At 47.0% G+C, this 26,176-nt stretch overlaps 2 protein-coding genes across 3 annotated transcripts; both read left to right on the top strand.

The window, feature by feature from the left end:
- Window positions 1–1,075: 1,075 nt before the first annotated feature.
- MLN (motilin) lies at window positions 1,076–8,296 on the top strand. 2 transcript variants are annotated; one of them, XM_090124494.1, is made up of 5 exons: window positions 1,076–1,300; window positions 3,211–3,336; window positions 4,798–4,911; window positions 6,321–6,429; window positions 7,201–8,296. In XM_090124494.1, the coding sequence occupies exons 2-5, from the start codon at window positions 3,220–3,222 to the stop codon at window positions 7,206–7,208; spliced, it is 348 nt and encodes a 115-aa protein (XP_089980620.1). In that variant the 5' UTR covers window positions 1,076–1,300; window positions 3,211–3,219; the 3' UTR covers window positions 7,209–8,296. The 2 variants fall into 2 exon arrangements, with proteins under 2 accessions (XP_089980620.1, XP_031461811.2); XM_031605951.2 differs by lacking the exon at window positions 1,076–1,300 and having other exon boundaries at window positions 3,162–3,336.
- Window positions 8,297–11,671: 3,375 nt separating this feature from the next.
- On the top strand, window positions 11,672–24,265 carry LEMD2 (LEM domain nuclear envelope protein 2). Its single transcript, XM_031605825.2, has 9 exons — window positions 11,672–13,131; window positions 14,216–14,256; window positions 14,971–15,046; window positions 16,261–16,337; window positions 17,002–17,081; window positions 19,430–19,575; window positions 20,581–20,682; window positions 20,776–20,878; window positions 22,034–24,265. The coding sequence occupies exons 1-9, from the start codon at window positions 11,760–11,762 to the stop codon at window positions 22,182–22,184; spliced, it is 2,148 nt and encodes a 715-aa protein (XP_031461685.2). The 5' UTR covers window positions 11,672–11,759; the 3' UTR covers window positions 22,185–24,265.
- The last annotated feature ends 1,911 nt before the right edge of the window (window positions 24,266–26,176 follow it).

Genomic DNA, 26,176 nt, shown 5'->3' with positions numbered 1-26,176 from the left:
AGGGCATTGAGTGCACCCTCAGTAAGTTTGCAGATGACACCAAGTTGGCTGGAAGTGTCGATCTGCCTGGGGGTAGCGAGGCCCTACAGAGAGATCTGGACAGGCTGGAGAGCTGGGCTGAAGCCAATGGGATGAGGTTTAATAAGACCAAATGCCGGGTTCTACACTTTGGCCACAGCAACCCCAAGCAACGCTACAGGCTTGGGGTGGAATGGCTTGAAGACTGTGTAGAGGAAATGGACCTGGGGGTGTTGGTTGACGCTCGGCTAAACATGAGCCAGCAGTGTGCCCGGGTGGCCAAGAAGGCCAATGGCATTCTGGCTTGTATCAGAAGCAGTGTGACCAGCAGGAGTAGGGAAGTAATTGTTCCCCTGTACTCAGCTCTGGTGAGGCCGCACCTTGAGTATTGTGTCCAGTTCTGGGCCCCTCACTGCAAGAAAGACATTGAGGCCCTGGAGCGTGTTCAAAGAAGGGCAACAAAGCTGGTGAGGGGTCTGGAGCACAGGCCTTATGAGGAGCGGCTGAGGGAGCTGGGATTGTTCAGTCTGGAGAAGAGGAGGCTCAGGGGAGACCTTATTGCTCTCTATAACTACCTGAAGGGAGGTTGTAACGAGCTGGGGGTCGGCCTCTTCTCTCGTGTAACTGGTGATAGGACTAGAGGGAATGGTTTCAAGCTTCGCCAGGGAAGATTCAGGCTGGATATTAGGAAATACTACTTCTCTGAAAGGGTGGTCAGGCACTGGAATGGGCTGCCCAGGGAGGTGGTGGAGTCCCCTTCCCTGGAGGTGTTCAAAGAACGTTTGGATGTTGTGTTGAGGGATATGGTTTAATGAGAACCATTGGTGACAGGTGGATGGTTGGACTGGATGATCTTATAGGTCTTTTCCAACCTTAGTGATTCTGTGATTCTGTGATTCTGTGATTCTGTAAATAGACAAGTTAGGAGAGGGGAATTTCTCCAAATGGGGAAACAGAGGCAGAATGTGATCTGCTCTTAGGGCCCTTTGTAGCTGTGGGCCATATAGGGAATAGCTGCCACCAAAAGACAGCAGCCTGGGGAGGCAGGGATGGGGATCACCCTGGAAACTAGAAACTCTTAAAAACCTGATGCAGATAAAGGTGCTGCCCATCTGGTGCACCCGTTTCCATGCATGCCAGGCAGCTGCTCTGTGGTGCTCGGGAGTGTGGGCACTGTGCAGGCATGTGATTGTGTGTGGGTATATAAGGGCAGGATCCCAGCTGGGTGTGACAAGGAACAAGAAGAGGTCTGACCTGCAGCATCCTAGGCAGTGCTCTCCAGGTGGGTGCGTGTGTGTTTCTGCTTCCATTTCTCAGCTCAATGGGGTGAGCTGTGTGCTCTCACATAGGTGCTGGTGTTGGGTGTTGGCTTCAGCAGCTGCTGCTGAACATGAGAGAGTTCTGACAAGGAAGAGGAAATGAAATCAATGTTTAAGCAAGGGGAAAGGTGCTTTCTGCTCTTCTCCCATGGTGGGAGCATTGATTCTATCAACTCCTGCTCACTGTGGGCGCCCACCAGGCACAGTGAAGCCCTTGGGGAGCTGCTTTGAACAGTCTGAAGTCACAGAGTTCCTACTGACAGTAACAGTTTGAATTTTTGGAAGACAGTGCATCAGCTGAGCTCCATCTTGTCACTGTTCTCACACCAGAACCAGGTGGATGTTCACCATCCTGCCTCCAAATAGGCACTTCACCCCAAGTTATGCAGCCATAAGGAGAGCTGGGCACTGGTTCACCCAGCCTCATGTGACAGCAGCACTTTGTTGTGTTGATTCTGAACTTGGGATCCTTCTGCTTTGTGCTTTCTCTTTGTAGCTGTGAAGCAAATTCACAAACAACAAGGTACGTATCTGCCTGGAGAGGCAGCGAGCTGATGATCTCAGGTCTGGAAGACATGTCCTGCTTACAAACTAAGGAAGGCACATGCATAAAAGATATTTTTTTGACTAGAGTAATGTGCGGGGGTGTTTCTCTGGGGGAAGAGTGAGAATCAATTCGCAGAGGGCTAGTCAATAAGAGATGAAGGAGGTGACTGAGTTTATCTCTTTGTATATGGCATATAGTATTTTATTGCAATCTTAGAATAAATGAAGCCGCACAAGAGATTGATGACACTGAGATAACACTGTGTTATCAGCACATATGCATATCAACACGTTGTATTACAAGGGGAAGAGCATGAGAAAATCCCCTTTTGATCACTGCAGCAACTCCTGGTTTGACAGCTTGGATGTTGCAGTGTGGGCAGGCAGGGAGGAGCTGCCCTTGTCTGGGTGCCACATCCAAACCCACTGCCATCACCCTCCCTGGCCTGGCACGCAGCGATGGATGGGACTGGAAGTGAGGCAGAGGGGAATACTTATTAACTTCCACTGCCTGCAGTTCAATACTAGCTGATATTTATGTGAAATCTAATTTAGGGGTCAAATTTGACCTAACGATGTCTTTTTAATGGTGTCCAAACAGAGAGGTTTTTGAAACTAATTAAGGATCAGGTTCCAATCAGGTAGAGTGGTTAAGCTGCGGGACCAGGCTTCATTAAATGCATCCAGAGAGAATATTTTAATATTTAAAGAGAGCATTTAATGTTTATATAAGTTCTCTTCCCATCTGAAGTCACTGTTAAATCACTTCAGAAGGTAGCTTTTAAAGCCCTTTATACTTGTCTTTTATGGAGCAAGGCTGGCAAACGCCCTTCGCAGCTCTCTTGGACCCAATGAGCCTTATTAAAAGATTGAGCCCATCAATGCAGGTTTTCAGGGGTGAGAGATATGAAAACAAAATTTAACAAAGCAGCTGTAGTACGTTCTTTCTCTCCTGCAGCATCACTCTCTCCCTTGCTGTCAGAGGGATTGACGGGAGTGTTTTGCTCTGGATGTATGCAGGTCTTAAACCACTACAGCTGGAGGGCTAAAGCTTGCAGAACAGAGGAGTCTTTAACAGTACTGAAGGGCTGGGCTTTCAGTCTCTGGAGATATTGCTCAAGAACAAATCTGTTTACAAGAAACGGTTTGAGAGAGAATTGTCAGTCAAGATGCTTCTATTCTCAGCTTAGGAGCATCTGGAAGAGTAAATATACCTTTAGTTAGCTGGTGGCTAAATTAGATTGCAACTGATGAAAAGCCAAAGGGATTTCTCATTAAATGGCCCTCTCTATTATTACCCTGGCATCCTCCTTCCTGTGTTGTTCAGACTCTTGCAATGGTTTCGAAGAAGGCGGCGGCCGTTTTGCTCCTGGTGTACGTGATGTCAGTGCTGGCAGAACGGGCTGAAGGCTTTGTGCCCTTCTTCACCCAGAGCGACATCCAGAAAATGCAGGTAATCCACGAGACAGGCACTGGACAATAACACAGAGGTTTCTTCCTCCTGAGCTCTGCCAGTGTACACCTTGCCACTGTCATTCCCATCATCCACCCCTTCTGATAGAACAGGAGATGTGACTTCAGCAGTCCCTCGCTCGTTCCAAAGCTGAGGGCTATGGGAGATGGCAGAGACAATTTGTAAGGTGTGAGACTAGAAAGGAAAATCCGGGACTCCTTTACATAAGAAACAAAAAAACGTATGTAGGATATCATCTGCTGATAGCAGGTCTCGTTTTTCTTTCTTCCATGCTAGTGGCTGTAATTTCTGTAAAGGAGCTGCAGCCTCCCATCACCACATTGATGGGTCTTTTTGTTGTAACAAATAATTAACCATCCTCCAGATGGTTGTCACCTCTGGGATGTGCAGAGAGAATGTTTTCCTTTTGATGTGAAACTAATACTGTTGAAAGGTATCAGGCAGGCAGCCTCAGAGACTGCATCTTCTCCTTAAACACAGCCAACGGGAGCTTCCCCCGCACACTGCAATCCATTGATACAGGGGTGAAATCTTTTTTCCAATACCTATTTGCTTGCTGGATAGTGATTTCTTCTTGTGGGAAGTGCAGACATCCTTCAGCCTCCTTGAAGGAGAGGACACGGACCCACGCACAGTCCCCAGATGGTTCATACCTCGTTACCCTTTTAGCTATGCGTCTGCTGGTGATTGAGGGGCTTCCAGAGGTACGTGGGTGAAATCAGTCTTAGCTTTCTGAGCACACGTTCAAAACAAAGCAAGAGCATAGCAAGCAGTCAGCATGGCACTGAGCACAGACAATGATGCATTTTTTGTGTCCTGTCGTGTTGGTCTCATCCCAAAGCGACTTTATTTTGTTCTGTTCGGGTTAGGAAGAAAGGGAGGGTCCTGAAGCAAAGCTTAGCCCCATAAATGTGATAGGATGACCTTGCAGACTTCCAAGAAAGGCTGGCAATATGTAATGTATCCACAGAACTCTCAATTTGCAATGAGGGTGTGCAGGTTTTCATTAAACTTCAGTGCCACTGTGACAGAAGAGAACCAGAAGTGGGCCAGTGGAATAGCTCTGTAAGATCAGTAAATCTCTTCCTGCTGACAGTGTTGTCCTGCACAGATCAAAGCAGTCATCTAGTAGTGTCATGTTTGCTACAGATCACTGCCTGCAATCCTGTAACTCAGTCTTATGCTGAACACTGCAGCCCTTCCTGCATATCAGAATTACACTCCCCAAAGCCATGATGGCCACAGCTGATGGGTCTGTTCCCAGACACCCACCCAGGGAACCACGCTGCATTGGGTCCAGGCAGTAGCTAGACCACCAGCTCCTTGGGTTTTGTGTCCTGTCCAAGGCACATGGCATCACTGAGATGCCACAAAGCGTGTTTGGTGCTCACATGATGCTGTGTATCACTGCCTTGTTTGCTCTTTGCTGTGGGGTTGCAGGAAAAGGAGAGGATCAAAGGGCAGAAGAAATCCCTGACCTCTCTGCAGCAGCTGGAAGAGGAAGGCTTCTCTGAACAATCTGGTGCAGATAACGAGGGGATGAAGACTATCCAGGTATGTTGAACTGTGTGGCTCTAAGGATCCTATGAGGACATGCAGTGGGGACAAACAGCCCAAGAGATGTCCCGTGGGTCCTGGCTGCAGACAGGCACTTGGAGGTGCCACATGAGAAGACAGTGGGTGGTGGTATGGAGCTCACAGCCACGTAAAACAATATCACCTATTTCCTACCAGTTCTGCTAGGCAACCCAGCAAGATTTCATCAAAGAACAGTTTTACCTCCATGCCATAAATTATCTTAGACACTGAGCAGCCTGGACACCCCTCAGACCCACCTAGCCTCCACCTTCGCACAGGAAGATGGAAACAACATGAGGTCTTTCTTTGCCATTCAGGGAATGCCAGCCAACTGCAAGGCAGTAATTTGTAGCTCAGCAGGTCTGATTTTAACTTGTCACTCTTTCAGGCAGCTCTGTATCAGGTGTCTGGTGTCGTTCACCTCCTATCTCACAGCCCTCTGCACTGGCAGGATCTTACTTATAAACTGGGGCTCATACAGCTGCACCCCCCAAAGGCTGTATACAGAGCAGAAAATTGCCAATTTTAGGGATTTAAGTGCCAGTCTAAGCCCTCAAAGGCATGCTTACTTGGTTAGCTAAGTCTGAAAATTGTGCTTTTCCACTTGAATGCAGGGAGCTCTTTGTCCGGTCAGTGCAGCCGCTCCTGTGGTCAGCACAACTGGCCTCTGCCAAAAAAAGGAGTGTGAAGGTCCAGCCCAAACCACAGGACAGGCAGAGAGGCCATGGAATTCGGCCAACATGCAGGTCAATGTGCAACTGCTCTCCCAAACATGGTGCACCAGCAGTCAATAATAGGATTTAAACAGCAAGGATTCACAGCTCAAAGCATTAAATAACTGGCACTTCCCAGTACCCAACGCTCATGCAGCCACGAGCTTTCCTGTGCCTCCAGCCATGACTGGAACAACTCTATTTACTGTGGGTACATCTGAGCCATGGCTCACAGCTGGTCAGGCTGCAGGCAGGGTGATGTCTCATCCTACACCTTTTCTTATGCAGGATGCTTCACCAGCATCAGTAAAGCTGATGTTTTGAAGGGTCAAGGTGTGAGATAGTGGAGGATTATAAGGTGTAGAAATGATTTTTCTTCTTTACAGTCTCTGCTGCCAGTAGGTGCCTTTATCTGTATCTCTGAGTCAGACTAGAGATGATCCAATATACGGAAACTCTGGCACTTTGAACAGTACACAATTGCATCGGCAGTAGATGGGGCTGACTCCAAAACACTGGTTTTTTTTTTCCCTGATATAATGATCATCCTCTTCCTCTCACACCAACCCTAGACCTTCTACTGACGTGAGCAAAGTGGAGTTGAAGCACCCCTGACCTGCCTGCCCATGCTCTGCTCTGCTCCTCCTTCTGATGTTCTTCTTTCCTCCGCAGCTAGCTGTCCCTGTCAGGGCTGGGATGTGGCTCATACTGAGGCAGCTGGAAAAATACCAAGGTGTCCTGGAGAAACTGCTCACGGAGGTGTTACAGGACACCCCAAACGGTACTGGCAGGGGGTTGATTTCTGCCTTGGGAATTCTGCCTTTCTCTCCTCTCACCAGCTCATCATCATGGAGATATTTATATTCCTCAGAAGGGCTTTTGTGTCATGTTTGCTCACTTTACAGAGTCCTCAGTTACCCCACTCTCTCTCATGTACACACTTTTCTTCTGGGAAGGTTATATTCTCTCTTAGAGAGCTGTCTGTGTCCTAGAGCTGATGTTGACTGTTGGCAGCAATGCAACAATTTCCAGCAGCACTGCTTTCTACCTCCCCACTCCTCCTTCTCAAAAGTCCTCAGTCTTTAGGGTGCAATTTCCAGCAGAGCTTATAATGAAACCTGCTCAGGTGAGGCACCTCAGCACCTGCAGCTGTATATGAGCACCTTGATCCCTACACAGGAGCTTATCGTGAGTGAATTAGCTGCAACTAAAGGTGTTGAGTGCTAACAAATGCAGCCCTAGCATATTTTTTGCTCCTAGCATATGGGAATTGCAAAAAGAAAAATCCAGGGGCATGATGGATGCAGCTGTTCCAGATTTGGAGGGTAATGGAAGCGATCTTACCTGTGTTCTCTCCGGACCTTTGTCTGATCTGGGCTTAGATGCCCCCACAAGAAGGTCCTTTAATCTCTGTGGGAGCTGCTGTTCTGCTTTGTGCTGATTTCAGTTTGCCTCCTTGCTTTTTAGGTGAGGAGCTGAGGAGGAGGAAATGATATATAAAGCATAATGACAAATTTTAAGGACACTTGTTCTTTCCTCTCTTCTCTTTCAGCTGACTGATACCAGCAGCATCAGAGGAGAAAGCGATACAGCTTGCTGAAACTAAAAGGCTCCACTTATGTACACAAAATCTGTAAAAGAGATTAACAACAAAATCTGAGGTGAGATAATAAAATGCGCAGTATAATTAAACGAAGGATTTGTGCCTTTTTTCAGCCAGATGGCAAGCAGCAAGTGTGGGAAAGATAAGAAGGAGGGTTTCCAGTTCTAGAGAAATCATCGTCCTTCTGACAAGTGCAAAGCATGCTGAGGAGCCTGAGTAATTAATCTTTGCAAACTAATAGGTTTTAGGCCTCCCTTTTGGCAAGGAGAGAAACTGAGGCACAGTTACAGGGCTACTAAGCCACACAGGTGCCAGAAGGATAGGAGTGGGAGTGCTGGGAGCCTGGTGGGAGTCCTTACCCAGCTCTGCTCACAGGAGGTCACCCCCACACAGCCAGCAGAAAGCAGTTGTGCTCTTCCTACCTGCAGTCTTAACCCCCTCTTGCTCATCCAGGCTACATGAATCTGAACAACATTGCCAGGAACACCCATAGCTATGATGTGAACAGGACACAGTGTGAAGCAACACGGAGCTCCAACATGATTTCTGGCTCTCAAACAAATCTAGATGTGACATCGTAATTCCGCTTGAACATATTGCTCTCCATTTAACATACCTTTGGCTTATTTAAGAGCTGCTTCTCTATACTGGCAGCAGGAAATCTAACATATGTAAAGTAAGGACTGATGAGATCAATGGCATGTACTTGAATAGATCCCATTTCAATCCAATTTTATCCCCCTGATCTAACACAAATTCTGTTCTTACTGCGGCTCATTCAAATAGCTGTGTTTGTGCTAGAACAACACAGACACACTTCTACTTCCTCAGTGTGCTCTCTGCTGCAAGCCATCCCTTGGAGAAATGAAATTTCTCAATGTATAATGCAGCATCCAGCACAGAATGGATTCCAGTTTTAATATTTGATTTGAAGGCATGCTCCTATTGCACAGACGGATCAGCTCAGTGTAACTGGAAGTTTGCAGGGATTATTGCTGAGGCAGGTGGAGCTATGAAATCACTGTAAAAGAGTCTGAGCGGGTGGAAAATAATACATTCCATTAGGGTAAAAATGAAAGCAACTGCATGTCTTGCTGGGCTAGGAGCTCAGCCAGTGCAAATCAATCTGTGGTAGACTGATACCCATGGGAGGTCTGGCAGAGAAAGTGCAGGCAGAGCTGCACCACGCTTACCTTGTCCAGCAAGATCAGAGAGCAAGCTGTTGGCTTTGAAGGGGCACTTATTATTTCTGAAAGACCCAGATCCTTACCCCAGGCTTAATTTTGCCTTGCCATAGGAAAACAAAGAGTTTCCACCTGCAGTGCAAACTGCAGAAGCTTCACTATAGGTCAGAGCCTTCTCTACTGCATTCCATTTTGCCCTTCTCTTTCACTGAAGAGAATTCTTGGCTGACCTGTGGCATCAAGGAAGGAACATTGCCTAGTGACAGTAAATAGGAAAGTAAACATGAGCCTTTGGGATTTGCTTCTTGGACCATTTCCCGCAAGAATGATGCTACAAGAGACTTCTATAAGCAGATCTATTCATGTGACTTTACTGGGATGTCTGCCTTTGTTCCTTCATTTTGACCCAGACAAGCGACTTCTGGACTGCAGCAGCATTGTCTGCTTTCAACTCAGTCCGTGGTTGTGTGCTCTTCCCAGTTGGCCCAGCTATAAATGAACCGTGGGATTCATGGCTGGTTGTGACAGCAACCATATGAAGCCTTTTTCTGGAACAATAACTGAACAGTCCAAATATGCACCAAGTAAAAAGGAACCTTCAGCTTTTGCAAGAAAACTCTCTCCAAGCTCAGAGGTTTGAGTAAAGGGAATGAAGCAGATATTCACCCAATCATCTCATCTCAGGCATGACTGCTGCAGTCAGGGCAACTTCTTTGGTTAACAAGCAGAAAGGGCTCTGAGTTACCAGATGCATGTGTACACCCAGTGCTCTAGCAGGCTGCTTTGGTGCAGCTTGTTCCGCAATACTGAAGTCCATGCCTGCAAGTAGGTGAGGAAGATCTTGTTTGGTCCAAAACCAGAGAAATAGTTTCATGGTAGGATGAGCTACTGAACAACTGAGGTAGAGAGGCAGGAGAGGAAGAGGAAGATGATAGAAAAGACTGAAAGTGGCACCAACTTTCTAACCTAATAAGAGGTTCAGCAGGCTGAGGATGTGACATATGATCAAGGGATAAGAATTGGTGTTCTTGGGTCACACCTGTGCAGCGGCTGTGAGTGACAGGGTGTTAAATCAGCACAGTCGGCTCTCAAGAAAGATTTGACACTTCCCCCAGTGACATATGCGGGACTGTCGGCCAAATGCCAGGGGGTAAGCAATGGGGGTGGGATGGCGGTTTCTCTAGCAGCCCCTCCGTCAGGGATGGGAAGGTGCATCTGCTGCCATGCTTTTTGGGGGATGTAGCATGCTCCCCTCTTCAGGCACCTTGTGCAGAGCTATTTCTACCCCTCTGCTTACACCAGTCCTGCCTTAGTACTTTAAGAAGGAGAAGCAGGCAGCACTGCACGCCTGCTCTTCCCATATGACAGCTGAGTCACTGCCAGCAGGCCTAAGGCAGCTTCCGGGCTAGCAGAAAAGGTGGAGGCTGTCCCCTCTTCGTTGTCCCATCTTCCCACAGCCATCTCAGGTTATTTACAGCCAAGATATTCCAGCCGTGGGCTGGGAACTGGCTTTCCACAGCCAAGGATCTCTGAGCATCACAGCCCATCTGTGGCATCAGCAGGGCTGTGCTCGCCTGGCAGCCTTTGCTGCTGCCCAGGGCTGTGTGGATGATGCCCCTTCTTCTGCACAAAGCAGAAGCTCTGCCATCAGCCTCAACATCAGCACTGTTGGCAAGCTAATGGGAACAAAAAACACGCTTTTCCGTGGGGCTACTGGGTTCTGTCATCTCTGAGAGGCTTTCTGCTTTCTTCTCCATAATCAGGTACCTTCAGGGAAGGCAGTGATGCTCTCTAAACTTGTCTTGCTAGGGAGGAAGTGAGAGAGGCAGTAGATTTCTCTCCACAATCTGTTCCAGCTGCCAACCTTCCTCCTGCAAAGGAATAATGGATTTTCTGCAGTCCTCCAGCCTTCAAACCTCACTCCCATGTTCTCTGCAATAAAGGTCATGCAATGGTGCTGCTGGGACAAACTCTGTCTTGGTGCAGGTTCCCTGACCTCCACAAGCACAAGAAGTTGAAAAGAGTCCTTTTTATTTATTCATTCCTTTTTCTTTCTTTCTTTTTTTTTTCCTTTTTGTTGTTACTCATTTTCTCCTAAGCAAGAAGAGCCCGGGCAAGGCTTCTCCAAACTGTCTGAAAGCTGTGAGTTTACAGAAACTTCTTCTAAGAGCATGTTCTACGTCTGTATTTACATTCAACGCCACTCCAAACTATTAGCTGTCAGTCGTACTTCCCAGATAGTGAGCAGGGCTTCGCACATTCACACCTCCATCAGAACTGAGCACGCCTGGCCTCTCCTAAGCGTACATTTGTTGTTGCTAACCAGATTAACAAATCTTGTTGCTCAGGAAGAGCGAGGCGAGCCCTGTCTGCTGCCCTGAGTGAAAAGGCCGTGACAGCAAAGCGAGCATGAAAAGAAGGAAAGGTGGAGCGAAGCCTGGGTGGTTTGCCTTGTGCTGAAGGCCATCGGTCCCCAAGGATGCCCTCGCTGCGGTTCTGGGTGACCACACGGAGCCCTGCGCAGCCCCACAGGGTCGGTATCGCCCGTCCATCACGGAGATGGCGATGCGCGCAGCCTGCATGCATCCATCACCACTTTAATTAAAGCCTGATATTAAGCCACAGTATTCCAGCCGCTTTCATTTCTTTCTTTACAAGTGGGAGAAGGGGGGGAAAAAAAGCAATTACTGTACATCACGGCCGTGCCAAAATAAATCTTCTAGCTGACATTTGGTTTTGCCTTTTTAGGCTGCGGGTCTGAAGATCCTTCCCACAGATCTCCCCAGGCCCAGCTCGATCCTGCCCAGCCCGCAGTGCCATTCACTGGGCAGCAAGGAGGAAAATGCCTGTGAGGGCTGGCAGCTGGCAGGGAAAGGCACTTCTTTCTCCTCAAAAACGTCCTTAGAAGCACCAAAAATCACTTTAGCTTGGAGTGAGGAGAGCAGCTCGGCTCCCTGCTTGCTTCCGAGCGGTGTGGCTCCCTGCTGAGGCTGCTTTTGCACTTCACTTTCTACATTTCTCCCTCTCCTGAGGTGAGCAGCAGCTTGTGCTCAGAGCCGTACGCGCTCTGAGAGGGTTCTCGACCTCCCCAACATGGCGGAGCCACCGACCCTGCCGTCACAAGACGTCGGCGCATTCACTCGACCTTCCCAATATGGCGCCCACCCCGCACTTCCCTTATAAACATGGCAGCGGCTGGGCAGGCCGCGTGCGCCCTTCTCAAGATGGCCGCCAGAAGAGTGCTGCCGGCCCTCCTCAAGATGGCGGCCGCCCTTCCCCGCTGACAGAGTGCTTCCGGTTAGGCCTGGCGTCAGCGCCGCGGCCATGGCGGAGCTGACGGACGCGGAGCTCCGGAAGGAGCTGCTGGCCCTGGGCTACCGACCCGGGCCCATCACCGAGACCACCCGCAAGGTCTACATCAAGAAGCTAAGCTGCCTGCGGGCTGAAGTGGCGGCGGCGAAGCGTAGGGGCCGCGGCGCTCCGCCCAGCCCGGGCCGCAGCTCCGGCAGGCCGCAGCAGGCCTCACCCTCGCGGCCGCGCCTCGGCTTCAGCCTCAGCCCCGGCAGGGCCGGCCGCGACAGAGAGGAGGAGGATGAGGAGGAGATGGAGGAGGACGGGATGGAGGAGGACGAGGAGGAGGAAAGAGGAAGAGCGCCCGTGTCCCGCTGGGAGGCCGCCGAGGGAGGCAGGCTGTCATGGGGAGACCCGCGAGGGTCACCGCCTGGGCGCAGCGGGGGGCTCGGCGGTAGGAGCGAGGGCGGGGCGTCCCGGGATGGGCCCCGCGGGCTGAGCGCAGCCTCCTCGTGGAGCTCATCCCTGGAGAGGAGCGGGGGGCTCAGGGCTGGGATGGGCCCGGCGCTGGATGACGGCTTTCGGGCCTCGAGCTCCTTTCAGTGGAGCACGTCTGCAGAGGGGAGCGAGAGGCTCAGCGGTGGGCTGAGGCCGTCCCTGGATGGGTTTGGGGGGCCGAGCACGTCCCAGTGGAACTCATCTATAGATAGAGGTGAGGGGCTCAGTGCTAGGGCTGGGATAGGGACGTCCGTGGATGGGGTGGGAGGGCTGAGCTCCGTGTCCTCCTGGGGAACGTCTGCAGGCAAAAGTGGAAGGCTCAGCTCTATGCCCTTTTCCAGTGATGAAAGCGAGGGCCTGACAGCCAGGAGCCATTGGGACACATCAGTAGGGCGGACTGCAGGGCAGAACTCGCCAGCGCAGTGGGAGACAGCAGGGGAAAGGAAGACTGAAAGGAAGGGGCTTTTCTCCAACAGCTGGTGGGGACGGGAGAGCAAGGTGGCACCCAGCACCCATTGGGGAACCACAGCAGGGCGTAGTGGGTTGAGTTACCCATTTGAGAGGGGGGAGGAGAGCCTGGCATCCAGCGTTCGAAGGGAGGCAGACAGAGAGCCAAAATCCAGCAGCTGGGGAGAGGGATTGAGCCGACGGCTGCCGTGGAGGGCTGTGAGTGACACAGGGCTGGCCTCGGGCAGCCGGTGGGATGCATCTGCTGCAGTGGTGACACCCCGCACTCAGCTCCTCCGGTCAGCCCCCAGGCAGCAGGTGGAAGGAAAGCGCAAAGGCCTCGAGTTCTACCTCTCCCAGTTCCTTTTCCTCGCCAGCTTGGTGCTGCTGCTGATTTTTCTGGGTATCCTCATGGTGAAGATGATTGGGTCAGGCTGGCTTGAGCAGACAGAAGAGAACTGTACGTGTACCGGTTTAATTGTGTTTTTTTAAATTTTATTTGCTTTTATTTTCTGATTTCCCTTTATTACCTCCATCACTATCAGATATGTAATTCTCTCACTTGACATCTCAGTTTCCCTCTCCCGTTGCCTTTGGGAAGTCTCATTCATCACTGAAAATAAGACAAGTGCGTGCTCTTTTTTATTTTTACTTTTCCCTTCAGTTCTTCAAAACCCCGTTGGGTTTTGCCCATAAAAGGAGGCCAGGCCAAGGAGGTGTTTTATGGTTATTGGTTGTGCAATATAACACCTGTGTAGCTGTTATGTGTTTTAACATTAGCCTCTGGAAAGCACAGCCCTTTGATCGCCTCTGTGCTGGCTGCAGAAGTACAGAGTTTGAATTGGTACGTCTGTGCATCAAATGTGGCAAAGCCTCAGTGGTAAATGGAAAAGGGCTTCCCATCACTGTATTGCATTTAAAGCAGATGTCCCAGCTAGAACAGATGGAAATAATGCCACTTCAGGAGTTGGAACTGAAAGAAGAGGTTTGGCTTGAAAGGTACTGGTCCTTAATTTGGGCACACTGCACATAGATGAATGACCTGTGGCTAGCCCATATCAAATTGTTGAGACAGGAGGCAGCTGTTAAACCAGAGGCCACAATCTTTGGAACTAACAGTTCATGCTGAAGTATATCCCCTGTGTTTGCCTTGCAGAGACTTGATTTAAATTCTTGTTATTGCCATGGTATTTCAGGTGACCATGGCATGCAGCACTGATATACTTGAGAAAGATCAGTGGAAATTTCCATCTCCTGCCATCTACTTAAGCTGTTAAAAAATTTGGGCCACAATTTTTACTTTGCAGCTGAACAGAGTTCATCATTTGCAGTCTGGTACAAAACCAGTTTTGTTTCTTTTGCTTCCATTGCTTCCCTCCAAGGCAGTGCTTTGAATGTGCTGTTTGTGTAGCAAGGTACCGTGTAGAGTAAGATTAAAAACAGCAGAATCAGACTTGAAAATAGAGTCTTTAAAAAAAAAAAAAGTTATTTTCTTGATCAGAGCTCTTGTTTTGCAGCCAGCTAACTCTCTTTCTCTCCCATAGTTAATCTCTTGCCTGTGGATTGTGACAAAAGAACAGATGACGTAAGCATATATTTATTTATCTTTAAATATTGCGGATGGGATTCTCATAGAAGAGTAATTATTCTGGGAAGCTTCCACCAGTATCACATCACTGTGAAATTATTAGTTTTATCTTTGTGATTTCATGAGTTGGAATTAATGAGCTCGATTAAGTTAGGATTGTGTATAAGACTCCAAAAGATAAAACTTTAAATTCCCGTTTATGTGAATCAATTTCTGTAATAGTTGTAACAGAAGTGATAACGATTTCCTGAAGAGGCTGTACCTGCGTTCAGCTTTAGCAGTGCAGAATTTAATCCAGCTTGTTCCCTCAACTCCATTGTAAAGTGTTTGCATAACCCTGTTATTTATTTATTTATTTATTATTGTGGTGCATTACTTGGAAAAAGAAAATTTCATGTTGGATTCGGAGTTATGGTTGGTCCCTTGTGACACCTGGGACACACAGAGCTGATGGATGTAACCTGTCTGAGGGGATGTCTGGTGGTGCAGTGTGAGCTGGGGATCTCAGTGGCACTTTCACATGATGTGCCACCTCCACTTGGCCTCAGAAACTGTAGCTGTGCTGCAGCTTTGCTGCAGGTGTGTTCAGTTTGAACTAGTGATGCATAGCTGAGCTAAAACCCCTCTGCTGGCATTTTGTTTCTGGCTAGTCTGACTGCTGCCCCATAGCTGCCAGTCTGTTCATGTGTGTTACCTGTTTCTGACTTTCAGTTCTGCAAAGCCAAACAGAAGGACGTTGTGATGAACATGCTGCATGAGTTGTATAACTACTTGTCTGTACAAGCTGGTAAGTTCCGTTTGTCTTTGTAAAACACTCTCTCAGCTATCTGGACATTTTTAACCTTAATTTGAAGAGAGGGATTTATGGAACAGTCAGTTCCACTCATAGAGCTCTGAGAAAGTCAGGTAACAGAAAAACAGAGAACGGTGTGTTTATTTTTGATCTCAATAGTGCTTAGCTAACACGCTCGTATCATCATGCTCTTGTGGAGTGGTCCTTCTTTGCACTTGATACACTGGGAACTTGAGGTGCAAATTTTCAGCTTTGTAGTTCTTTTGTAATAGCATCTTGAAATTGTCTTCAGGATGCTCAGAGCCAGTTAAGTATAAATCAGTGCGTTCTTACAAATGGAGTCAGAGTGACTTAAGAAATTGTCATCTCTCTGCTGAAATGTGACAGCGGATTATGGGATTTCTTTTAAGTTTTCTGTGCTGAGCAAGGCAGGCTTACTTAGCTAAGGAGCCAACCCAGTGCAGGAGTTGGACACTCTGTACTACATGTGTGCCAATCCGATCCATAACAAGTGTTTTTTGACAGAGAAAGCTGCTCTAGCAGCAGTTCAGCAGACAAGTAAGAACTTTTTCTTTCAGCAAGATGCATAATAATGTTAATCATAAAAGTGCCTAAGTTCCATTTTCTAGATTTCAGACCTCAACACTTTTGAATCCTTTGGATTCTTGAGTTTCACAGGATTTCTAAAGCTTCAGAACCAATTTTGCACGGTCTCTCAGCACATTTTGTGTAGTCAGCTTTGTGAAAGATGATTTGGAAGCCCAAGTTCCTGGCCAGTATTCCTCTGCCTGGGCAGAGAGAGCTGGGATATAGGCTTTTTAGAAGCATTTTGTGTTGATCACACTTCAACACTGCAGTCTCTGTTGCTTATAGAAAGCCCCTCTGCCTGCCATTATGTCAGAGAGGTGGTTATGTATTCTGTGAAAGAGAAATAGTATTTTTCCCTCCCTCTTTCTTTGTTGAGTAGCTCACACTCTGAAGCGTGAAGTTTTCTTGCCCTTCCCCAACCTATATCCAGTGGCTGAGCACTTTATTAATAGTCATAATCTTAACCTGCCTACCATATAAATCTCACCTTGCAATCATTTTGCCCAGAGCTGTAGCTGCGTTTAAAATATAGCATTTCTAGACAGTTGAGTGTATTTCTGAACTGTCAAGGGTTTTTTTTTTTTCCTAAACATTATTTGTTTGACTTTTTTTTTTACCAGGTAATTTTGAATGCGGAAACCCTGAGAATCTAAAAAGCAAATGCATTTGGGTTAGTGAAGCAAGGGACCACGTGGTGGTGAGTAGGCTGTGAGCAGCTATTGTTGTAACGTAGTGCTTAGTCTCTTACAAGGCAATAAATAATAGATACTAAAGCAATTTGCCATTTGTTTTACTTCCCTATCCTGTTCTGATTCTTTCCCATACCTCTGGTTTCCCCTTTGGTTCTCAGCAGTTCGTTTGAAAATAATCTTCCCCTACATCTCTGATTCAAGCCCTGTAAATCTAACTTAATGGTTTGTTGTTTTGCCATGGTCATCAGTCTTGTGAAACCAGAAATTTCCCTGGATTGAGGCCTGGGCAGAAGAAAAATCTTTCTATACCCCAAAGTGTCAGAAGACAGACTGCTTTGATCTAGCATTCCATTTCTTTCATGGTAAACTGTCAGTATGATTATGTTGTATTTAGTGGTTAGTCTTAACAGTCTGGGAGAGTGTTATTTTACAGAGCACTTCATGCATCATCTACCACAGTCAGAAGATTTCAGTTCAGGCTGACTTTCAGATTTAGTTTTCTTCCCTCCAGTTTGCAGAATTATGATAAGAATTAACCTAGGGACAGACTGCTTAGAATAAGTTCTCTCATAACTGTTATGAAAGTTCTCTCATAGTGTTATGAAATAACATTATTCAGTATTTTTTAAATGAATGGGAGACTGACATTCTAATGGATTCTTCTTACAGAATATAACTGGTGGTTCCCCACAGAAGTTTGAAGCTGCCCTGAAGTGGATACTGAACAGTAACAAGGATTTAGGAATATGGTAAGTGGAAGCCTGCTGTTCCAAAATGATCTTTCTCGGCGTCGGCTGATGTGTAATTTGACATCCCGTGTGGTGTGCACAAAAAGCTTCATTAGATTTCAGAAGATAATCAGAGACTCGCTTTGTCAGTGCTTCCTAGGCGAGCTTCCAAATAAAACGTATGGTCCTAAAACAGATTGGCAACTGCAGACATTCCTTCTCAGTGTGTTTCCCAACCCTTGCAGTGGGGGACATCGTGTTCATGAACACACTGCTTTGCAGATGAAGTAAAAGTCTGATGTTGTGCCTGTTCACTGTTACGTTGTGCTTACTGCAGGACTTAGAAGTGGTGGTTCTGGTGTCTTGGGAGGACAGTTCACTTGTTAACCTTGCCTGTGTACTCGCTGTTCCCCAGATGACTCTTTTATTCAGTACTGTTAGCAAAAACAGAGCTTTGGTATTTTGTGGGCAACCTTTCACCAAAGGGATGGGTTATACAGGTCAGCAGAGCGTTCTCTTCAGTAGGTAACAACCCACGTGCCCTGGGATCTCTTGGAGCAAGTAAGTCTGTGAGGAGGAGAGGAAAACAGACTGTTGAATGCTATCTTTTCTTTAGTCAGTTCTCTTTCCAGCAGAATGCACAGTAGATGTCAAAACCAACAGACTGTGACTGCATAGCAGCTTGGTCAGTCACCAGTGAGGCTTTTTGTCTTGGGTTTCTTGGCTGCCAGTTGTTTCAGTACATGTGGAATGGCACAAGTGCTGGTTTCTTCAGCTGAAAAATACAATGCTCAGGCCATAATCTGATGAGAGGCTGTTATGCAGTTTCCACAGACATAATTATCTGCCTCTGGGAAGTGTCAGCTGCCTCCACTCCATGTTAACTCTGAAGCCTAACATTTGTTTGCATTTTAATATTGCATAAATTGTATAATGTTGCATAATACTGCATAAATAAAATGTATCTCTGATGAAATGAATTGCAACAGTAGTAATACTAGAGCTTCATGGGTATAGTGTGTGTGGATTGCTACTACTTGATTTCTTGTCCTGAAAAGAATTCTGCAGCTGCTGCTGTGGCTGAATGATCAGACAGTGCCTACTACTTTGATTCTTGGTGTGTGGCAAATTCCCAGACATTGTTTCCTTATTGGCAGGTTTGGATTTGCTTTTGGGCTGGGGTCCAGGCTTTTCAAATCTATATTTTTGTATAGGAGCAGTGCTTGTGTCAGGAGCCTTGTAATGTAATATATTTTCTTTTAATTTTCATCATTAGCAGTTTTATGGGCTGTTTGCCAAATGGATCTACTTTCACCAAGTCTGTATGGTGTGCAGAATGAGTGTTCAGCATGCTTACCAACCTGAGGGTGGCATTTCCAGCAAATGCTACATGAGATTAGCATTCTGGGTGCCAATCTGAGAGGCAGAACTGGAAATGAGCTCTATGCTCAGTGATTCTGCTGTATGTTTAAAGTATGGAGTGTGGATTGCCAATAAGATGAGGGGTGGGAAACAGCTGTGTCTGCTGCTGCTGTAGAATCCAGGAACCAACTACAGGCTGTCAGCTCTTGGTGAGATCTGCACTAATAAATTGAGAAAATGTCATTGTCTAATAAGTCATTCATTGCAAACCTGGAATGAATTAGCTTAAAAAAAATGAAATCCCCTTTGGTCTAATTGCACTGAATCTGATGGCTCTCGCTAGGATTGCTTGATGCCTGTTGGCTTAGAGGATCTAATAAGAAAACCACATCAGTGTAGATCTGTATAGAAAGAAGTGAGTTAAAAGCATCTCGGCTAGCACAGCAGGTGTGTACAAGTGATTTTGCAGGAGGATGTGTTATCGATTTTGCTGTGAATGCTTTCTGAGGGTGTGTCCATTTCTCACTGCAGATACAGTTGATGTGTTGTCACTTTTCTAGCTAAACTGTTTATGCTCATCAGTACTGAGGAAAACAGCACAACCTCTATGGACATTTGCAGTCTCCCTCAACTGCTCTCTCTGCAATTGCTGATGAGTGACTCAGTAAACATTTCCATTTCTCTGTGCTGGGAGGTGGGAATCCAATTTAAAGTTTAATCTTCTGCTCACTGAGAGGTACTGTCAAAGAGTCTGCAGAGGGAGATTTCAGCTTACCAGTGGGAGTTCCAGCCCTGCTGCCTTTTCTAAAGCCATACCCAGTCCTTGCTAAGCAGCTGGTCCCAAAATGTTCTGGAAAGAGGAGGTGCAAAGATGTTGGTGTATTTTCTATGTGGCGCATAGAACGAGTTACTGCATCTGCAGTCTGCTTCCTCTCCCTCTCTTGATTAAAGACTGCAGTTAGAGTGTTTGCATTCTTCAGTGAAGATTTTCTGCCTCTTCCCATCAGGTTGAAAGGGAAAGACCTCTCCGAACCCGTTACCAGAGTGGAAGAGGTGGTCTGTCTCGAATCGGCCCATCCTCAGATGGGGCTCAGCTGCCGTTTCCGTCGGGCAGTGATCACTGCTGTCATGAACCTGTTCCTGTTTTTCTGGTGTAAGTTGTCAGTGTTTCCAATCGACTTCTCCCCTTGCTGGCTGTAGAGATGAACATGCATGCACCCACGTATTTTTCCAGCCATATGAAACTACTAGCGGAGGTGAAATAAATCTGCCAACGAGTTAATTTCTAATTAACCTTTTTCTGGCAGCAGAAAGAGACCTGTAGACCTGCTCTTGTGCTGAGTGCTTAACACTTACTTTAAATCAGCAAGCTGATTAGCTCCCTGAGTATTCCTCAAGTACCCATTACTGCGGTCTGCAAAATAAGTATGTTAACCTACCTAAAAGATTCATTTATTCTTTCTTTTCTTGCACCAAACTACAAAGTCTTCTGGACTCTCCTGTAATGACTTGTAGCATTTCAAGTATTATAGGTTTTATGGGAAGAGTCTGTCACGCCCCAGCTGAGACAGAGGTCTTACTGAGCGAGGTGATAACGAGAGATGAGTGCTGGCTGGAGGAGTTTATAATCTAGCCAGACGAGGTGAGGGTGAAAGGGGATAGTTATGTTTATTGTAGAGACTGAGATGCTAAAGTTAGCTCATGTTGTAACAGGGACATTTGTCAGTGCTAAACCTTCAATTTAGATCTCCTGAATTTTAGGCTGGCACCGGAGCCCTGGGCTTTATCTCCTTATCAAGTAGCTATCTGCAGAGCAGTGGAGCTTGACAGTCTTTCTAAGTGATTATTGCATGGGAGGCCTCTAGCAAAGAGATAGCTCTGGGATTTAGAGAATTAGAGCCCCGTGGTCATGCTGATGTTTGGGGGGGAAAGGGGTGGAGGAAAGTCTATGACGAGGCCTTCTGACCACCTCTCCTCATATGCACACATGCTCTTCTGCTGCAGGAACAAAATGTACTGCTTGGATGCGATTCCAAGCAGGCCTGGGAAGCAGGGAGGAGGAACGCTGCCTCCAGAGAGTTGTAAAAAAAGAAACCTGCTAGCACTGAGGAAGTACATGTATGTCACTATTGAATTCTGTTTGTTTTTATTCCTCTAGGTCTGGTAACTCTGTGGGGGATCCTAATCTTCCTTCGGTATCGCTGGCGGAAGATGGAGGAAGAGGAGCAAGCCATGTATGATATGGTGAAGAAGATCATAGGTAGAGTCCAATATCTCTGTAAACCCAATTAACACTCTTCTCCTCTCTGCAGTGTTGAAATCTCTCCTTGTTTTTTTCCCTTCTGCCCTCCAGCTGTTGTCCAGGACCACTATAAGGAATGGGAACGGAACTTGGAGCGTTACCCCTATGTGGGCATCCTCCACGTGCGGGACAGCCTCATCCCTCCTCAGAGCAGGTGAGCTTTGTTCTTTAAGGAGGGTTGTCAGCATGGCATTACTCAACTCAACTCAAAACCTAGTTTCTGGATGACAGACCACGAGCAGACAATTGATGGGAAGCAAGAAGAGTCTGTCTGGCCTTTCACTTCATAAAGGATGTTGATAAAACCCAGGCTATATATTAACCTGCTGCAGATTAATGTGACAGTCCTGGGGCTGATATTTTTTGCAGTCACACTGGTGTATTGTCATTGTTCTATCACACAGTAATTGGATTTTGTTTTTCCTGGGCCTGGAGCATCTTTTTTTTTTTTTTTTCTCTCCTTTGTCTAATCTATGTAGGATGCTATCCTGTTTCTCAGCCATCGTGCCTTGTTCTCCAGGCAGGTGCTGCACTTCTCACAGAACAAACCTTCCCGTGAGCTGAATGGGTTTTTGGGAAGGCTCTTCTGAAGTGATTTTGTACATTGTCTGCCTGCAAAGTTTCCTGTTCAGATGAGGCAGCTCTGAATGGGAGATAGAGCGAGTTGTCTGATTCTGATGCTTTTTCAGAACAGAAGCACAGTTGAAATAGTTACTCCACAGTTGGTGGGGCAGGAGGGCTGCAGCCTGGGTTGTGGCTGGCTTCATCTTTGCAAAATGTTTGTGTTTTTTTTAACATTTTGCTTAGACTCAGCTACTTTGTTCTCCAGACAGCACAGAGCACTACACATGCTGCAAAGTCTTAAACATCCTCCCTCTTTATCAGTCACAATACAACCAGGAATTATTTCAGCTGTTTTTGATTGGTACCTGCGTGTAGTACCTAGAACTACTAGACTGGTGCAAAACTGGATGGAACTCCAGTTTGTGCTCCCTTGTCTGAGAGATCCCTGTATGCTTTGAAGGTGGGGACAGTTTGCTGATGGAATCCCTCTGCATGTGAATTGGGCTTGAAATTCAGGGCAGTCATCAATTATTTGTGCTGCCAGAGGGTCTCCTCTCCCCACTGGTAGGATTTGTGCTTTCATGTCCTGGGCTTGAAATCACCTCTCAACTTGAATTCTGGCATAATCTCCTTTACTGTATGCATGGGAAGCTGGCACTGGCTTGATCAACAGCTACAATTACTGTAAGCAGAAAGGCACTTTGAGAATATAATTATTTTTCTTTTTCATTGCTGCTTTTTGCAGGAAAAAAATGAAGCGGGTCTGGAACAGAGCTGTGGAGTTTTTGGCCTCAAATGAGTCACGGATTCAGACGGAGTCACACAGAGTAGCAGGAGAGGATATGCTCGTATGGAGATGGACTCAGCCATCTTATGTCTCAGATTCAGAACACTAAAGAGGAGCAGAAGCAGAGCAACTGTTGAAAAGGACCTCTGCAAGGGAACAGTCCCTTCTCTGGTGGTGGGAAAGAGCAGGTCACGGTCCTAACCTCCTTGGGTTGGGGATTGCACGTATCTGTTTGCTCTTCTTTCTTAAAATCTTCACATACAAACAAAAAAAAAAAATCAGGGCAATAATGTTGGCTTAGAAAGAAGATAGGCTTGAGCTGGTGGGAAGCTAGAATCACACCAAAGTTAAGCTTCCAGCAGATATCTGGCTTCTGTAGGCAAGCAAGCCTAAAGCAATGTGTTAAAAAAACGCATACTTAAATATTGAAGGGCCTGAGATCTCTCTGACAGTGGTTCTTAAAATTTGACCTCAATTCTGCAAAAGCCAACTGGAGGCAACATCCAGCATGGAACGTGTTTAAAGGAGATTGACATTTCCCATGGAAACTTTAGGGTGGCAGTTGAGATGCGTTTTGTTAGCGTTTGTTTTTTAGCAGTACAAAGATAGCGATGAGAGCACTTGCTGCTTCCCAACAGGGAGAATATTTGTGTCTGTTTCGCCCTTTAAAAATGGGGGAAAAAATAATAGGAAAAAAAATTAAATGAGGCGAAGGTAGTCATAGAGGGAGGGCAGTCTGATGTGCCTTGGTGGTTTGGGCTGCGCTGAGGGTGTGGAGGGAAACGTTTGTGATCCCGTTCCACTTTTTAAGTCTGCAAATTCTGTGCTTTATGTTTTCTTGGGGGGTGGGGGGAATTTGGGTGGGAAGTGAAGGATATAGGAAGCTTCAGAAAGCGCTTTCTTGTGGCCACAGCCGAAGGGGTTGCTTCATGAGCTATTAAATAGCAGCTTTGGAATGTCTATTGGGGCTGAATGTACTTGTTATCTTGGGCAGCTGCAATGTGTGTGCTGTGGGTCAGAGCAGAGGTACAATGCATGGGGTCATGCATTGTCAGAGGGTGCCAAATCCATGTTCCTGCAGCCTCACAACAGGTAGAAGGAGCAGCAGTCCGTCCTCTGTTCGTGCTGCAGGCGTTGTATTTTGTATCTACAGTCATCTAGTTAGTTAAGTTTATTTTTATGTCCTGCGTAGGACTATTGTTGTTTTTGGGGGTGTTGTTTTGTTTTGTTTTCTTCAAAGAAATATCTCCAGAGTGTGGCAGCTTAGACTGGGCAAAAATACTGTTAATCTGTTCTTCCCTGTGTCATCAAACTGCTGACCAGGACACTGCTGGGACAGCAAGGACCAAATTCATTTCTGGCCTAATCTAACAAAACCTGCAGAGAGAAGCCAGTGGCAGTGTGTGTAACCTGTGGGTTTAGTAGCTTCATGAGTGGATTTTTGCATTCAGCTCTGATGCTGGCTGCATGGAGAGCTTCCCCTCCAGGCTCTGCTGGGCAGCTGGGCTTAGGATGGCAGCCAAAGCCCTCGTACAAGGTTTGCAAGATCGGCGATGCCACCCACAAGGCTCCCTGCCTACATCCCAGGGTGAAGTCTGCATCTCTTCCCTTCCTCTCCCCCCCAGGGTGTTTTGGTGGGGTATTCCACCTTTGCCTCCTGCTGCAGAAGGGTGGCAGGGGCTCCTGGCATTCCTGGTGCTGCTCATCAGCCAGGGTGAGTGGGGAGAGCAGCTTTCTGCAGGAGCACAACACAGTGAGGCCTTATGAGTCACATGAGAGCTGTTCTGTGGGGAGTTAACTCATATCCCATATTTTGCTTCTGGTCGCACATGTAAGGTGTTTGAGCAAGAGAGAAGACTCAGGAACTGCCTTCCAGTCATTTACCACTAAATAGGGAATCGGCTGAAGGCAGCCTTGGTTCTTCTAAAACATTGTGATGAAATCTCCACTGTTGTTACAGAAGCTTTTACAAACACCAGTGCCTATGTAATTAAGCCTTTTTTAACAGTTTGCAGGTTTTGAGTTACTTTTTTTTTTTAACCATCCAAATACAGAGTGAGGAGTTAAGCATTGCAGTCGTGTTTTTTGTATTAAACTTGTTTTGTAGAACAAATCTCACTGGCTTGGTGCTGTTTATTATCCATTCAGTTTAGCTCTGTAAACCAATATATAAAATAAATTTATTACGAATGATTTGTTACCTTTTATTTCTGTTAAGAGTTGCAGGCTGTTCCAAATGCTTTTGCTCACGCAGATCAAATAGATCCTGTTCCAAGGAGATGGTGGGTTCTAAGTATAACCCTGAAAATGGCATGGGACTGCATGACAGCCTAATGAGACAGCATGGATCCTTGTGACGCTCGGTGATCTCAATAGCCAGCAGGCTCAAGTGTTGAGTTGCAAACTCGATCTGTGTTCTGGGAATAGGTGGCATTAAGGAGTGCGTGGAAGGCAGTTGTCTTGTTTAGCTGCATTTTGAAGAGATTGACAGCTTTGAGGATTGGGGTACTATAATTATTAGCTTAGTGGGTTGATGGTTATTCCTGTGGTCCTTCGTAAAGCGTTTGTTCAAAATGGGGAATGGCACAGAGCATAAGACTGTAGTAACTGGGGGAGCCTCGAGCATCATGAGTTTCCCATTTTTTGCAGGCAGATCTCTTGTGCATTGGGTGTGCAACATCACCAGCCACTGCATGAAGTCTTGATTCTTCTCCAAGTTGCTGCAGGTCCTGAGCACTGCTGCATCCTCAGGTTGTGGTCCTGAGGATCCTCAGGTCCTTTACTGGGGATATGATGTGAAGTTGCAGATGTCAGTACAGGAGAGGTGGGGTACTTTGGGGTGGGCAGACATCCCCTCCTGCCCTCAGCTCTGGGCTGGTGTCTCTCCCTTGGCACAGCACTTCCCTCCTGGTGTCCCAAGGGTTAAGGCTCTTCAAGCAAAGCCATCACACAGTGCTATGAAAGGGAGGATTTTGATATCAAGGATGAAGGCTAAAAGTCATTTCAGATAATTTACCAGATTCCCAAGGTTTCCAAGGTTGCCTGGTGAGTAGAGCACACATGGACAAACCTTGGCAAGTCCTTGGGAGTTGTCCTTGGGCTCTGCTTTCAATTCCACTCTCACCTGAGTGTCACTGACTCACAATACGTGCGCCGTGAGCCTTCACTTCTTCAAAGTCTGCTCGTGAGACAGCGACAGAGCTCTGAATCATCATTGTGTAACGGGCAGGGCTGACTCACTGCTGTTGGGTGGAAGAAATGTTAATTAATCTCACCGTGCAAGTCTAGATTACAGAGGGGCAGTTTCCCAGCAGTGAGAGGTGCTGGCTCTGCGGCAGCCGTGCTTGTCCAACCTCCTTGCTGGTACCGAGCTGTTGCTAAGGTATGGAACTAAAGGGAGTGTGAGGCTCCATCTCTCCTCAGTACCTGCCTTCCTGCTTTCACCCAACACAGGTTGCTAAGTTACAACCAAAACGTATTTGAGGTTAGGAAGGAATCTTCTATTTGGTGTGAAGGCACGTGCTGGGGGTAACAACCCACCTCATGTCCATTGGCAGCAAGGAAGGTGGTTTCATGCTGCTCTTGCTGCCATGTTCCTGCTCACTCCCTGCAGCCTGTGCTGATAGTTTCTATGGCACCAGCAGTTTTCCCAGACTCCCAATCCACTCAGAGAAGGGGGGACAGTGGGTTCATCTCTTCCCTGCTGAGCTTACAACCTGCATTCGCTCCCACTTTCTTGCAAAGCACGAGGGTTCTATAAATAGGCTCTCGAGCAGTGGGCTGATAAAGCCATCGCATCCCCTCACTGTCAGGAAGGAAAATATGTACCAACAAGGAATCTAAAATAAAATTTGCCCTTTATCTTTTCATTTCCTGCTTCCATTTAAAGCCTTTCACATTAAATGTTTTGTCTCCTGCTGACATGACAGCTGATGCTGAGCCTTATTTATGGGATGTGGAGTCGGGGCTCTGTGCCAGTTCTCCTGGAAAGATCAGCGCAGAGAAACAGAAGCACGGACAGGGAGCTCTGCCCCAGGGTGCCTCCCTCCAGCACTGCCCCCATCTTAGGCAATCTCTCCCAGAGCTTGTGCTGGAATCTCT

This window comes from Phasianus colchicus, chromosome 25 (assembly GCF_987193195.1).
Source record: "Phasianus colchicus chromosome 25, bPhaCol1.hap1.1, whole genome shotgun sequence".
In the NCBI taxonomy this organism is placed as follows: domain Eukaryota; kingdom Metazoa; phylum Chordata; class Aves; order Galliformes; family Phasianidae; genus Phasianus; species Phasianus colchicus.
The sequence above is the reverse complement of the archived record's forward strand: the minus strand, read 5'-3'. Positions and strand labels throughout refer to the sequence as shown.